Raw genomic sequence first — 13665 nt, 5'->3', positions numbered from 1 at the left:
GTGTTTATGTATGTGTAACAAATTTGAATGATAAATCTTGGTAAGTAAAAAAGTTATCCCACCTTCATGTTACAGCCCTAAGCGGAACACCTTGTATTATTAACTCTTAATAAGCCGAAAATTACTCGCTCTCAGAAATGAGCACCATCATGACAGTTTGTTTTTCATCTATAAAAATATCATAATCGAAATAACAAGAACGATGCAGTTCTACAGAAATCATAAGCTGTAGACGTTAATTTTTAAATAATGTATGAAAAAAAATGTATAACCTTGAAAATACTTTCTGCTGTAACAGAAATTGAAACGTTAGGTCAGTGTTTATTGTGTAATTTCCTACTCCTGAATTGGAATTGGATGTTTCTTAATCGCTTATCTTGCAGTACCATATAAGTATCAACTTTTTCTTTTATTGTAGAATAATACCAATTATTATCAGTGTTATATTGTATTGTCTTGTGTGATATCTATATACCTAATTCATGTTCTTTTTAAATGCAGGGCTGTAGTACAGAAGTATTTGTTGGAGAAATCGAGAATATGCTCACAAGGTAGAAATGAACGCAATTACCATGTATTTTACTACTTATTAGCTGGTTGCAGTGAACATGAAAAGAAAGTCCTCCACTTAATGAAAGCAGAAGATTACAATTATCTAAAGCAGGTTGGTTCTGTAGATATTGATGTAAATACATGTGTGGAAACACATTTAAGAACACCCAGTAGGAATTCACAGGTATACTCGAATGTTAGTGCAGAAGATAACGCGGACAGTTGAGGTACTGTTCGAACACGACGCTCGTAGGACATCCCACAGAATGTATAGAATATGTAAAAACCATACACTACGCACCTTAATAGTACGTGTTTTCACACCAAGCGCCTACACTACTTGCAGTTCGGGTAAGTAGCCAGTCGCACAAATGCTGAACGTCTATCCCGAATATGGCATCATACTCTCGGTTTAGCTGGACAATACTCACGGCTGGTGGTTAGGCGATCTCTAAATGCTCCAGCCTTTCATTCCTCTCGCCATTGCAGCCTCTCCCGACATCAACGAAGATGTTTTTAGTGATGAACAGTTAATCGTATGAGAGGAACGTGAGAACTAACATTTGCTTTCAACAATCAGTTATTTAATGTTTGTACGCTGATATGAGTATAGGCGGGGAGTCACAATCTCTCTTTGTATCAGTCATTGAGGCCCGAACGAACCTTATGTCAAAATTCTCGGTGTGTCACAAGGGAAATGTGGGAACTTCCTTCCTATTGTCGTATAAACCACCAATGAACCACTGTGACATTATATAGCCTCGCTGCTGAAAGAGATGTTAAAATCAAACTCAACTCAACAACCCATGCAAGTGCCAGTTTTGCAAATTACCGTCCGGGTTCATTGTTATTACACGGCTACGCTCAAAATCACTTAAAAGTACTCCTGGCATTGTAGATTTAGACTCTGATCCACACACACAACTGCACTTGTTTAATAATCTTTAAATTGTTAGTAGCACATCATCCTGAAACCCTACAATCAACTTTTTTCTACGGTGGGCTGTGTCATGGGATCTTTAAAAACCAAGATCAAGATATTCCCTATAGACACAGATTGTATGGTGCTAATTTTGTACAAATCGGACGATGTATATCAGGTGTTCTTAAATGCGTTTCCACCAATGTATAAGTGAAATGTCTAGGGAAGAACATTCATAGTTGCCAAAAGAAACATTTTCAGTTAACAGAAAGCAAGTCTGATGAATACCGTCTGACTTCACTCGACTTAGTATTTGAGGTGACAGTTATTGTTTTTTATTTTTTTTATTTTTATTTTTTTATTACACGTTGTTAGCTTTTCGTGAGTTCCTGTTGGATGGTTGTAATGTCTCATTATCAAGTTGAGATAGAATAATCAAGCGAACACGTACACAATTATCATATAGGCGAAAGTGTATATATATTTATTTATTTTACCGTGGCAACTCTTTTCCTTTTAAAATTACTTAGTACATTATTTTGGTGTAATTTAACTGTGATGTGTTACTGTGTATGCGTTGTGCGCAGTTTTTAGTACCGTGTAGGAATCTAAATTATTTAGTATTGGACGCACAGTGAGGTAAAATTACTTAATGTAAAGTAGTGCAAGAGATGAATGAATTACAAGGTGGTAAAATGTGAGTCAAGGAAGAGAGAGGAATAGCGTTGGGGATCAATACGCTTCGATTCCCAGTGGGAACATTCGGTCGAAGAAATGGAATAGATTTTTCAGGCCAGCCCTGCTGAGTGATGTTTTTCCTGGGTTTTACTCATTAACGCTTGGGAAATGCCGGGATGGTACTTAACATAACGCTTGCTTCCTTCCCCACATAGTGTGCTCACCGATGGATGTCATCCCTCATATGTAACGGGCTTAAGGCCGTAGATGCCGATAATACTTTAAAATATGTATAAATAAATAAATACATAAATTCCAAAAGTTTGCTGTTACAACAGACGCTGAAAACAGCCATGTGCGTTGTGAAAGAAAGACAAGTTTTGACAAACAGGCTGCTACTACATAACTTGGTAGGACAAGAAAAGCACGAATATATGTTCTCAAATTATTCAGCTACCTGTGCAGTTACATTCTAGGCAGAGACGCATGTCATAAGATTGATATTAGCCAATTTTTTTAAAATGAAAATATCCCACTGTGCTTGGGTAATAAATTACCATAATTAACTTCCATGACGGATGCTTCAACATAAATATCTGAATATTGTGTATGATAATTAAAAGAGGACCTAAGATGGTTATATTTCGATTTTAATGTCTAATAATAAAGTTTACTAATAAGAAAGTTATCTGTGTTTTGAAGGCGTATATCTACTTTAAGTTGCAGTTGTATTCATAATTAAGGATTTCTTCTTAGATATTATAATTTATATAATTGAATATTTTACGTTCTTTCGGTAGAGTGGCTGTTGTACACTGGAAGGAGTAGATGAAAATTACGAATTTTCAAGACTAAAGCAATCTATGGAGATGGTTGGTTTTACAGCTGAAAAGCAGAGAAGGCTATTTGCTGTACTTTCTGCAGTTCTTCTGTTAGGTAAGAGATTTTGATTAATATTGAACTCTTAACTAATCATCTTTTATTTGTAGAATGAATTTTCTTCATTATTTTTAATGGGACGTTTATGAATAACACAGACATGATCTTGTGTTTTTAAAAAAAGAATGAAAATGAAACACACACACAGAGCGCGAGCGCTAGAGTTAGCTAGCTACAGGTTTGCAATGCTAGCTTGATATATATATATACCTTTAAAAAAATGAAAGAGTTACAGGAAAAAAGCAAATACAAAATAGGAAATATGTATAGTAGGAATAAGAAGTAAGACGAAGAGGAAATGAATGTTGATCGCGCCTTCACGAAAAGGGAAGAGCATTTTTCTCAACTGCTTTTTCTTCTCTCTCTCTCTCTCTCTTCTCTTCTCTTCTAAACTAGTCCAAAAATATTGAAAAGAGAGTAAAATACAAACAGACTTCCTTTTTATTTTGATTGAAGGCTTTATTTAAAAAAAAGTTTTCATCCTTTTCTTTTAAATAATAATAATACAGGGTTCGACGGGGAAATTAAGGGTTTTTGGAATCATAGTACGAGATTGTAATCTGAAACCAAAAATAAAGTCGTCTATTTTTACTAGCACTAAGTGAAGTGCCATTTATGTGTCATAGAAATACGAGAGAAAGAGAGAGGAAATGTTACGTTTTAAAAATAATTGCCACCTGAATTAGAACCATTTTTGCGAACGCACTCCCAGAGTCCGTCATTTAAATTCAGCAGAGTGCTTTGCCCTATCTTGTGGAATTGCCTCTGTTTCGCTACAGATTATCTTTCAGTTCTTTTGTAGCGCATGATTAGTTCATGAAAACGTTCCATTTGTGGCTCCCTTATAGAAAACAATCGCATGGTCGATAGATCTGGAGCGTAGTGATCATAATATGTTACCTGTTGTGATTGGAATTGCCCGGGAAAAAATGTATGAGAACAGTTATATCGATGTCTTTGATATTTGGAGAGTCGCTCCATTTTGTTCCTGTGTGCGGTCAGTTTGTCGTCTGCGGAGTTCTGAGAGGAGAAACTCTTACATATATGGTCCAGTTACGCCGAAATTAACCACTCCACATTGTATTGTAAAACGCTCAGAATCTAGGGGCTAGGAAAAGTTTTCATGAACAAACCACGCCTTAGAAAAGAACCGAAGGGTGTTACTCATAGAGGAATTGAAACAATTCCTGAAGATACGGACCAACGTGTTATGCTGAATTTCAGTTTAAGGTTGTGAGAATTTGGATAACCTCATTTTATAACTTAGAATTTTTTTCTTTATTTTCTGTAGGTACGATTTTCGATATGATTTGATTTCAGTTAGCGCCCTTTCAGCAGTGAGGCTATATGGGACAAGGAGTGACTGATAAGTTCTCTGCCTACTACAGAAGGGTGGTCCGGGGCCCAATCTTTCATGACTATTTGTCAACGTAGGCTTCTTAAGCGCCACACAATTTTGCTAACGGTGCTGTAGGTTCATTGATCCCATTCTGATAGTACCTTTTATGCTACATGTTAAAACTCAGGTGTTACCTCTCTTGGATTGTGCTACCTACTTTTTCACGGTGGAATTGGATGGGGCATTCTTCCCTAATGTTTTCATCATGTCCTTGTGGCTGTCGTGTCCGTGCATGCCCTTTTTCAGCAGCTATTGGATTACCGTCCGTTTATACACTTCATCCATTTTTCACGAATTCCGCATTCCTACACTACGATTTTCAATATCTGAAAGAAAGAAAAAGGTATTAGTGCGAAATTGTGTATGGGCCTTTACAAAGATATGTACAATGAGAAGCAAACCTAACCTTTTACAAAACGTAGTTGTCCATTGGTAGGTCAAGTACAACTTATACTATAATTTCAAAAGCAGTAAGATTTCCCTGCAGACCCTGTATAGTTATAATAATAATATTTATCTGTTATGTTTAATATTAGACAATCCTGTTCGTAGTTTTCAGTTACCGCTCTCTTATCAATAATAATAACTGGAGTATTATATTGTTTCAACCTGAACTACGTGGATACTTCTGTTCTTGGTCTTTTAATAATACCAAGATATTTGTCAGTTATCTTAATCAAAATTACTGTGCCATTACTTCAAGGGCCGCGGTGGCTTAGTGGTAGAGCGTTCACCTCTGGTGCTTGGGGTCCTGGGTTCGATCCCAGCCCCGCCAAGTGAATTTTGTGGTAGACAAACACCGTGTGCGTGGGTTTTCTCGGGGTTCTCCCGTTTCCTCCCACTTTCTTCATTCCACCATTTCATTCATTTCTCATAATCACCGTCTCCTTTAGCCTAGCCGGCATAACCGTGGGACGTAAAACTCAAAGATTTCATTTCATTTTTCCATTACTTCAAATTGAGAAGTTCCTATGCAGTGATCTACGCTGAGCATATGAATTATCCACTTTATTAACGTCTACGAGTTGCAAGAATTTTCTTGATCCTTTTACCATAATTCATTTCAAGAATATCATCGCAATTAAAAATCATAGTTTTAGGTGAGAAAATAATAGTAAGCAATAGGAGACATGTGGAAAATAATGTTCTGTAGAAAAGTGCGCAGATTGGTTTTATTTATTTATTTTATTTTTTAATATTTTAAGAATTGTTGTATGTATGTATATTTTTGGGTGTTTTTATGTAACTACTGTTTTGCATGAAACCTAAGGAAATTGAAATGTAGAAAACTGACTCTCGATTTTGTTAATAAGCGGTGAATCGTTTAGAGTATTTTTTTTCTGAGAAATTTCATTGTTTCAGCACAGTTATTGACGACGTATGAAAGCGGCTAAGATAAAATATTTTGTACAAAAAATTTCAATTTTTGTTTGTGATTTACATCCTTTTAGACTTTCAAACTATGCTATGCATAAGTATCGAAAAGCATAAAACGGTTATGCCCGTCTGTCTGTCGAAAGGTTATCAGTCGCACAAGTTAATCATCTGTTGAAACCGGAAGTGGTTAAAATTAATAATTTCCAGTTTCAGCGTTGATCAACATTACACGAAAGATGTAACAGATAGCGACAAGTGGTTCATTTAAAATTGATTCAGTGTCTGAAGAAAAGATAACAATCTTAGAACTGGAAATGGTAGAAGCTTACTACTACTACTACCAGTTTCAATAGAGATCTCCATACAATGTGAGCGGTTCCGGATTCGATTCACAGTGGGGACACTTGGTCGAAAAAGTGTAAGAGCTTTTTCAGGCCAGCCATTCTGAATGAGTTTTTCTGGGTTTTCCTCATTTATACCAGGCAAATGCTGGGATGATACCTAACATACAGGTCCCAGGCCGCTTCCTTCCTTCCCCATCGCCGAGGGACGTCATCCCTCATATGTGACGGGCTAACATGGCCGTAGATGCTGAAAGCCCAGAAATCTAATTCCTAATCCTGAGATCTCCATAGAGGAGAGATAATAAGTGATATCGACAAGGGGATTTCTGGAATCGATTCAGCTTTTCAACAGTAGCTTCCATCTACTCCATTAACTTGCTATTCAAACTGGAAGTGGTAGAAGTAAAGCATTTTCGGTTTTAACGGATATCCATAGAGAGGAAACGGTATTAAATAGCGAAAAACAGTCTCGTGGTGAGGATTCAGTACCTCAAGAATATGTTTCATCTTCTACTTTATTCCTCTAGCACGACCGGAAGTTGTAGAAATCCACCATCACTTTAGTTTTTAAAATATTAATCTTCATATAACAAAAATGGTAAGAGAGTGCATGAACTTACTATTTATATGGCTTCAGCGTTCCAAGAATTAATTCCATCTTTGAATTTACCTTCTTATTACAATTAGAAGTTACTGGCAGAATGTCCGTTCTCCGCACAGCGAGAATACGTTTCATTTTGGACATAAAGGACACCAAAACTGTCACCAATCAACTTAGGGACCCCAAAAACTTGAATTCGACACTAATACTGATCATTTTCAATTATTTTTGCATGCCAACATTTCCTCTTAGGAGTACTAATGGTGCTGAATTTGAATTTAAACGGAATTGGAAGTGTCACTGTTCATCTCAGCGAACCCGAAAACTATCGACTAATATCGGCAATTTTCGATAATTTTAATATCTCCCCCCTCTCTCCCAAGTTGCAAGGCTGAATTTGGATTTAAACGGCATCGGAAGTGTCACTGTTCATCTCAGCAACTCTAAGAACTATGGAATCAACACTAATATCGGTCACTTTCGAAATATATATATATATATATATATATATATATATATATATATATATATATATATATATATATATATATATATATATATCCCCTTTCCCCCAAGTTGCGGGGCTGAATTTCGACTTAAACGGCATTGGAAGTGTCACTGTTCATCGCAGTGACCCCGGAAGCTATGGATTCGATACTAATATCGGTCATTTTCGATAATTTTCATATTTCCCCCTCCTCCCCTAAGTCGCACCATCAAAGTGATATGATAAAATCCATCTCAGGCCCGAACCTCATCTATGTTGAAAGTTTGAGAGATCGGTCTCGTGGTTCAAGAGATATTAAGTCACAAACATAGACACTTCCGTTTTTATTTATTCATTATATATATATATATATATATATATATATATATATATATATATATATAGATATATAGATAGATAGATTTTCTGCGTCTAGTTTCGTTATTGAGCTCGCATAGTTTGCATACCGTAGTTTTATAATGTGAAACGAAACAATAAATAAACTTAATTGTCAAATTATAAATTAAACAATTAATTGATTATGCTAAATGATATTATATTTTTAGGCAATGTGGAGTTCCAGCCGAGGAAATCAGCTTATCATCATGACGAAGCCGTAGCTGTAAAGAATCCCGAAGTAGTGTTGCTGATTTCTGAGTTGTTACATGTGAAACAGGAAACGCTGTTGGCTGCCTTGACAGCAAAGAAAGCCCGAGCGTCGGGAGAAACTCTGGTGATTAACTACAGGCTACCAGAGGTAAGGGCCGTAATCTGTTTTCAGTATTTCTTAAGACATTAGAAGGTAGTTTTTAAATATACAGGGTGAGTCAAAAGTCCTTGGACACCAGCATAAGTTTGAAAATCGACGGGAAAAGTAAAAAGTGATGATTGGGACAGAGCTTTGATGAGGGGCCTCAACTTTTGGAGTGTATGTCATTCATGGCCGCCATCTTGAAATTCGCCATTTTGGATTCAAGTATTTTTTTAAAATGGAAAGGGGGGTGTATGACACATCAAATAACACTAGCTTGAGCTCATTAATTTAGTGGTGTAATTTTTTTTTCCTATCTTGTACAGTTTAGAAGTTATTAATGTTCAAAGGTGGGAAATTACCTTGATACTGAATGCTACAACACATGTTCTACGTGTTGTCCATCCCGTGCAATGCACAACTGTAGTCGCCACAACCATTATGACTGCACACGGAAGAGAATGTCTCCTGAAATTTGGTCACAGGCTTGTTGGATGCGTTCCTCCAGGGTTCTCAAATTACGGAGTCTCAGCATACACTATCTGCTCAAGATGCCCCCATAGATAAAAATCAAGGGGCGTTAAGTCAGGAGATCTAGACGGCCACTCCACGGGACCACGGCGACCAATCTACTTCTCTGGCAGTTGTTCATTCAATCATTCACGGACACCAAGTCCATAGTGTGGAGGGGCTCCATCGTGCTGAAAATAAGATGGGAAAATGCCGTCAGCGTTCAGTGTGGCAGGGAACACAAGGTCCTGCAGCAGCATCAGATACTGTGGTGCAGTTAAGGTGTTGTAAATGAAAAATGGCCCAATGATGCGGGTGTCCCATACGCCACACCACACCATCACCTTTGCTGGACTATGTTCTCGACTCGGGTCAACCCAGTTCGGATTTGCGTCACACCAGTATCGACAATTATGTCGATTAACCTCCCCGTTCAAAGTGAGATACGCCTCGTAGCTGAACAGTATGCCCTTGGCAAACGCAGGATCCAGTTCGTGTTGTTCAGTAGCCCACGTGTAGAACTCCAACCGGCGATCAGGGTCATCCTCGTTCAGTTTATGTTGCATGTGCAGCTTGTAAGGATGCCACTGATTGGCGTGCAATATCCGGACAACGGAGGATTGGTTTATTGCACATGCTAGGGACACGACGGGTACTTCGTTTAGGACTTTTCACAAACGACGCAACAACCACCGTTGCAGTTTCCTCATTGGTGGCAGTCTTTGGTCGGCCACTACGTGCCCTATCTTGAACAGAACCCGTCTCCCGGAATTTGGTGATCACGTGAGCCACCGTGCTGTGCGATACCGGTTCTCTGTCTGGGTGCCGTCTGCTGTAGTCAGCTGCTATTGTTCGGTAGCTGCGTTTCCATTGATATAAGGATGATTTCGATCTCCTGTTCACGTGTCAGACCCATTTTAGATCACCTGGAACAGAGAAAGAACTGGGTCAGTATCAAGGTAATTTCCCACCTTTGAACATTAATAACTTCTAAACTGTACAAGGTAGAAAAACACAAATTACACCACTAAATTCCTGAGCTCAAGCTAGTGTTATTTGATGTGTCATACACCCTCTTCCCATTTCAAAAATTGACACGAATCCAAAATGGCGAATTTCAAGATGGCGGCCATGAATGACATACACTCCAAAAGTTGCGGCCCCTCATCAAACCTCTGTTCCCATCATCACTTTTTACTTTTCCCATCGATTTTCAAACTTATGCAGTTGTCCAAGGACTTTTGACTCACCCTGTATATTAAGTATACTCGATAAGGAGCAAAATTGATTGAGACCGACTACCTGTTGAAGGTCAGATGCTAACACTTGTCCCGCTAAATAAAATATTTATTGACATAGTAGTTGTGTGTATATTCTGGTGACAATAAATTTTCTCTTCAGTATCATTGATTTAATGCATTGAAAACGCATCGGATTTTATAATGGTGATTCCTTTATTGAATAACACATAATAAACATGTAGGTGTAGAGTAATGGTTAGCTTTCTGACTTCATAATCTTTGAAGGTTTCGAACTGGAATCGAGTGCCAGGCCATTTGGATAGGCCTTTTCGAGAGCTGTTTTGCCAGGTAAATACTGGAATAGTATTTTTTGATATAGACTGTGGTGAATTTTCTTTCCGTTAGTGTTGTTAATGTTTAGAATTTAAATTTACTTCGAAGGCTGTTTTTGCAACTTCGCTAAGTAAATAAATAAATAAATAAAATACTATTAATAACAATAAAAATACCAATAACCACAAATATTTTCAATTTAACTGAATATTTAGTTGTCTTGGACAATCCCTGGAAGTTAGTTAGTTTAGCAAAACAGTTGTATTTATGTGGAACTAACGTACTTTTCAGCTCCGCGTGTGGAAGACGTAGTAGTTCAATTTAATATAAGACTCAAATGTCAAGCAAAAGTTCCCGGGGATCGGACTCAGGTCTCTCTTTCGAAAGCAGGTACGCTAACCGTTTAGCCATGGGGTGATTTATGGAGAATTAGATATTTACACTGTTTTTTGCATCGCTGTTTCTTGTATGTTCGAAAGAAAGGGGCGATTTAAATCAGGGTCAAATGTTCAGTTCTCCACATATTTGCAGTACAATAAGAACCGGTTGTTTCAGTGTTGTGCAAGAAACTATGATAAGAAAGATGATTTTACTGTTAATAGGCTAATTGATTGTAGATGCTATAAGAATAAAACACCAATACGGTCTTCAAGTTCTTTATTAAAATGTCAAATATTTTATTAATAATAACTGTATTGCAGGCAATCGCTGCTCGAGACGCCATCGCTAAATGTTTGTATGGAGCCTTGTTTGATTGGATAGTTCTTCAGGTTAATCATGCGCTTTTATCCAAGAAAGATTCCTCACGAGAACATTTGGGAAATTCCATTGGAGTATTGGATATATTTGGCTTCGAAGATTTTGATGGTTGCAACAGGTAATTTTTATTTTACCTTTTCCTAAACTGAATCAATAATTTGTAAAAGAAAGTTACTTTAATAATAATAATAATAATAATAATAATAATAATAATAATAATAATAATAATAAAGCGAGATTTTATGTAATCATTGGATGAACATCCTAGCCGTGGATTTCTCGGGGTTATCCGATTTTTTCCCCACTTTCTTCATACAACCATTATCATCCATCTCATTACCACCATCTCTTTAAGCTTTTGTGAAAATTGAAACTGAAACTTTTTTATAAACTGACGCAGTTGACATTCCATATGTCCAATGTAATTGAATGGGGAACCACATTTTTCACATCGGTCTCCTTAAATGTTAATTTGAAGGTCAGAGAGAACGATGTAATTTACACCTAGACACTAAGATATTTGAAAATAACAATAGATTTGAGAAGCTGCATGTAATAGGTGTTTTCTGAATAAACAATAAGATTTGAGAAGCTGCATGTAATAGGTGTTTTATAAATAAACAAAACTTTTCCTATATTAACCGTTTTGATTTTCCTGTAAAAGACTGTTCTTACCAATAATGTATCTGCATCTTCAGGTACGTAAATCATCGTGTAGATTAGTTGTTTCTAGATGGTTTCCTGGTACTCTGACAACATTAATTTTATTTTATGTGTTTGTTGAATTTTTAGGCGTTAATTACGTTTGCAGAATTTTCAGTTTTGTTTCTGCTGCTTTACCGAAAGTTCGTCTGACATGGGCTGCATATCTGGCACTCGGTTGACGTCCATCGAACACAGTTATTACGTTTTCCTCTTATTTGGCCCTAACATACTTTAAGTACGTCTCGCACAACTCTTTATACGTTGTAGGCTGTGGCCATAGTATTCTGTAAAGCAGATTACCACCAGTTGGCATTAATGTCCCTTGCATGGATTGTATTAACCTAGCTACAACGGTTTTTGTTATTCCATTAGCACTTATTCTATTGTGATATCAGTCCAAACACCACCAGAACTCGTCTCTTTTCGTATGGTAAAATAGCCATCTCCCACAATCTTTGCAATTCTGCTTCATTATAGATGGCGGCATGTTCCCCATCTGAGGTTTTTTAAAAATTAGTCCAGCGAATAAGAGGATCCTATAGAACATTTTCCAGCAATAATTAGCTTTCTACCGGTTTTTTCTTCTACAGCCCTTATTTGTCATAAATTTCCTAGAGCTCAGTGGTAGAGCGTTCACCTCTGGTGCTTGGGGTCCCGGGTTCGATCCCAACCCCCGCTAAGTGAATTTTGTGGTGGACACACACCATGTGCGTGGGTTTCCTCGGGGTTCTCCCGTTTCCTCCCACTTCCTTCATTCCACCATTTCACTCATTACTCATCATCACCGTCTCCTGTAGCCTAACCGGCATAACCGTGGGACGTAAAACTCAAAGATTTCATTTCATCTTTTTCAAATTCCCTAGATTAATTGCGAAATGCCCTCTTCTCTATAGAAGTAATTTTTATCCTTGTTTCTTACTTCCTTCATTTTTCACGTAACACTATTCGGGAACTGAAATCTCCATCAACTACTGACCTAACGAGGTTTTGGTGGCCCTTTTGTCAGTGACGTGGAACAATTATTTTATAGTTTGAAAAGGGTTTTAGAAGAGTATATAGTTGTTTTGTGTAACTTAAAAACCAACTATCTTGGTAAGATTAAAAGAGTACAAGTTTACACGTTAAAGAAATAAATTATTTTTTATTTTGGTGTAAACTATGCCATTCTAATTAAACTTCACAATTAATTAATTATTTGTTGTAAGAAATATACAGGATAGAAATTGTATTGATAAGTGTTAATTTATTCTTAATATTGTTTTCATATATTTCAAAGTGCTTATTTGTGCATAATTAATACTTTCCAGTTTTGAACAATTTTGTATCAACTATGCAAACGAACACCTACAGTACTATTTCAACCAGCATGTGTTCAAATATGAACAAGAAGAATATAAGAAAGAGGGCATCAAGTGGACCAACATAGATTTTATGGATAATACGGGATGTCTTCAACTGATTGAAGGAAAACCAGGTGGCTTGTTGTGTATTCTAGATGATCAGTGCAAGTAAGTGAATTTCCAATACTATTCATAAATTTATGGACTGTTAAGTACATGAGCTACCAAAAGTGACAATGCGTTTCATATATAGGGAAATGTCATAAGTTAATAGACACCTCTATAAACTTCTCTCATGAGGTACCCGCTTGATGCAGAACCGAAATGAGAACCAAACAATTCAAGTTAATATCTTGTTGATCGGCTTTTAGTTTGAAAGAAAAATCATATCCTTTTGAGGCACGAAATTAATGAAATCCATGGTTTTGGCCTGGGGATTTTTGTCTTGTTACACGCAAATGTTGGAGAACTTCTCCACTTGAAGCTGATTTTGGCGGACACGACTTGACGGCAATATCTAGAATAGCCCAAACATGTTCAGTGGTACATATCCGAGTCAGTGTTTGTAGTCTAGGTAAATTTTATTGAAAGGGATAAAGAGATTTTTCTATAAAACGTAAAAATCCAGGGAAATTCTCGCACTGACTGATTGACCAATATAAATTGTTACATTTTAATTTGTTTTTCAGAAATAAACCAATACAATAGAAATAATATGTGTGTGTGT

General features: G+C 36.9%; 1 protein-coding gene across 4 annotated transcripts in view; it reads left to right on the top strand.

Annotated features, from left to right (window-relative positions):
* The window catches only part of LOC145666401 (unconventional myosin-IXb-like), a 150438-nt gene that overhangs the window by 42772 nt on the left and 94001 nt on the right, over nucleotides 1-13665 (top strand). For all 4 annotated transcript variants that reach the window (XM_081733611.1, XM_081733610.1, XM_081733608.1 and 1 more), the window contains exons 5-9: nucleotides 502-664; nucleotides 2953-3088; nucleotides 7866-8056; nucleotides 10836-11011; nucleotides 12906-13106. In XM_081733611.1, coding sequence (XP_081589737.1) covers nucleotides 502-664; nucleotides 2953-3088; nucleotides 7866-8056; nucleotides 10836-11011; nucleotides 12906-13106 — 867 coding nt within the window. The remainder of the gene's footprint in view (nucleotides 1-501; nucleotides 665-2952; nucleotides 3089-7865; nucleotides 8057-10835; nucleotides 11012-12905; nucleotides 13107-13665) is intronic.

This window comes from Thermobia domestica, chromosome 12, assembly GCF_964235325.1.
Source record: "Thermobia domestica chromosome 12, izTheDome1.hap1.1, whole genome shotgun sequence".
Taxonomy (NCBI): Eukaryota; Metazoa; Arthropoda; class Insecta; order Zygentoma; family Lepismatidae; genus Thermobia; species Thermobia domestica.
This window is presented reverse-complemented; position numbering and strand designations above follow the sequence as displayed.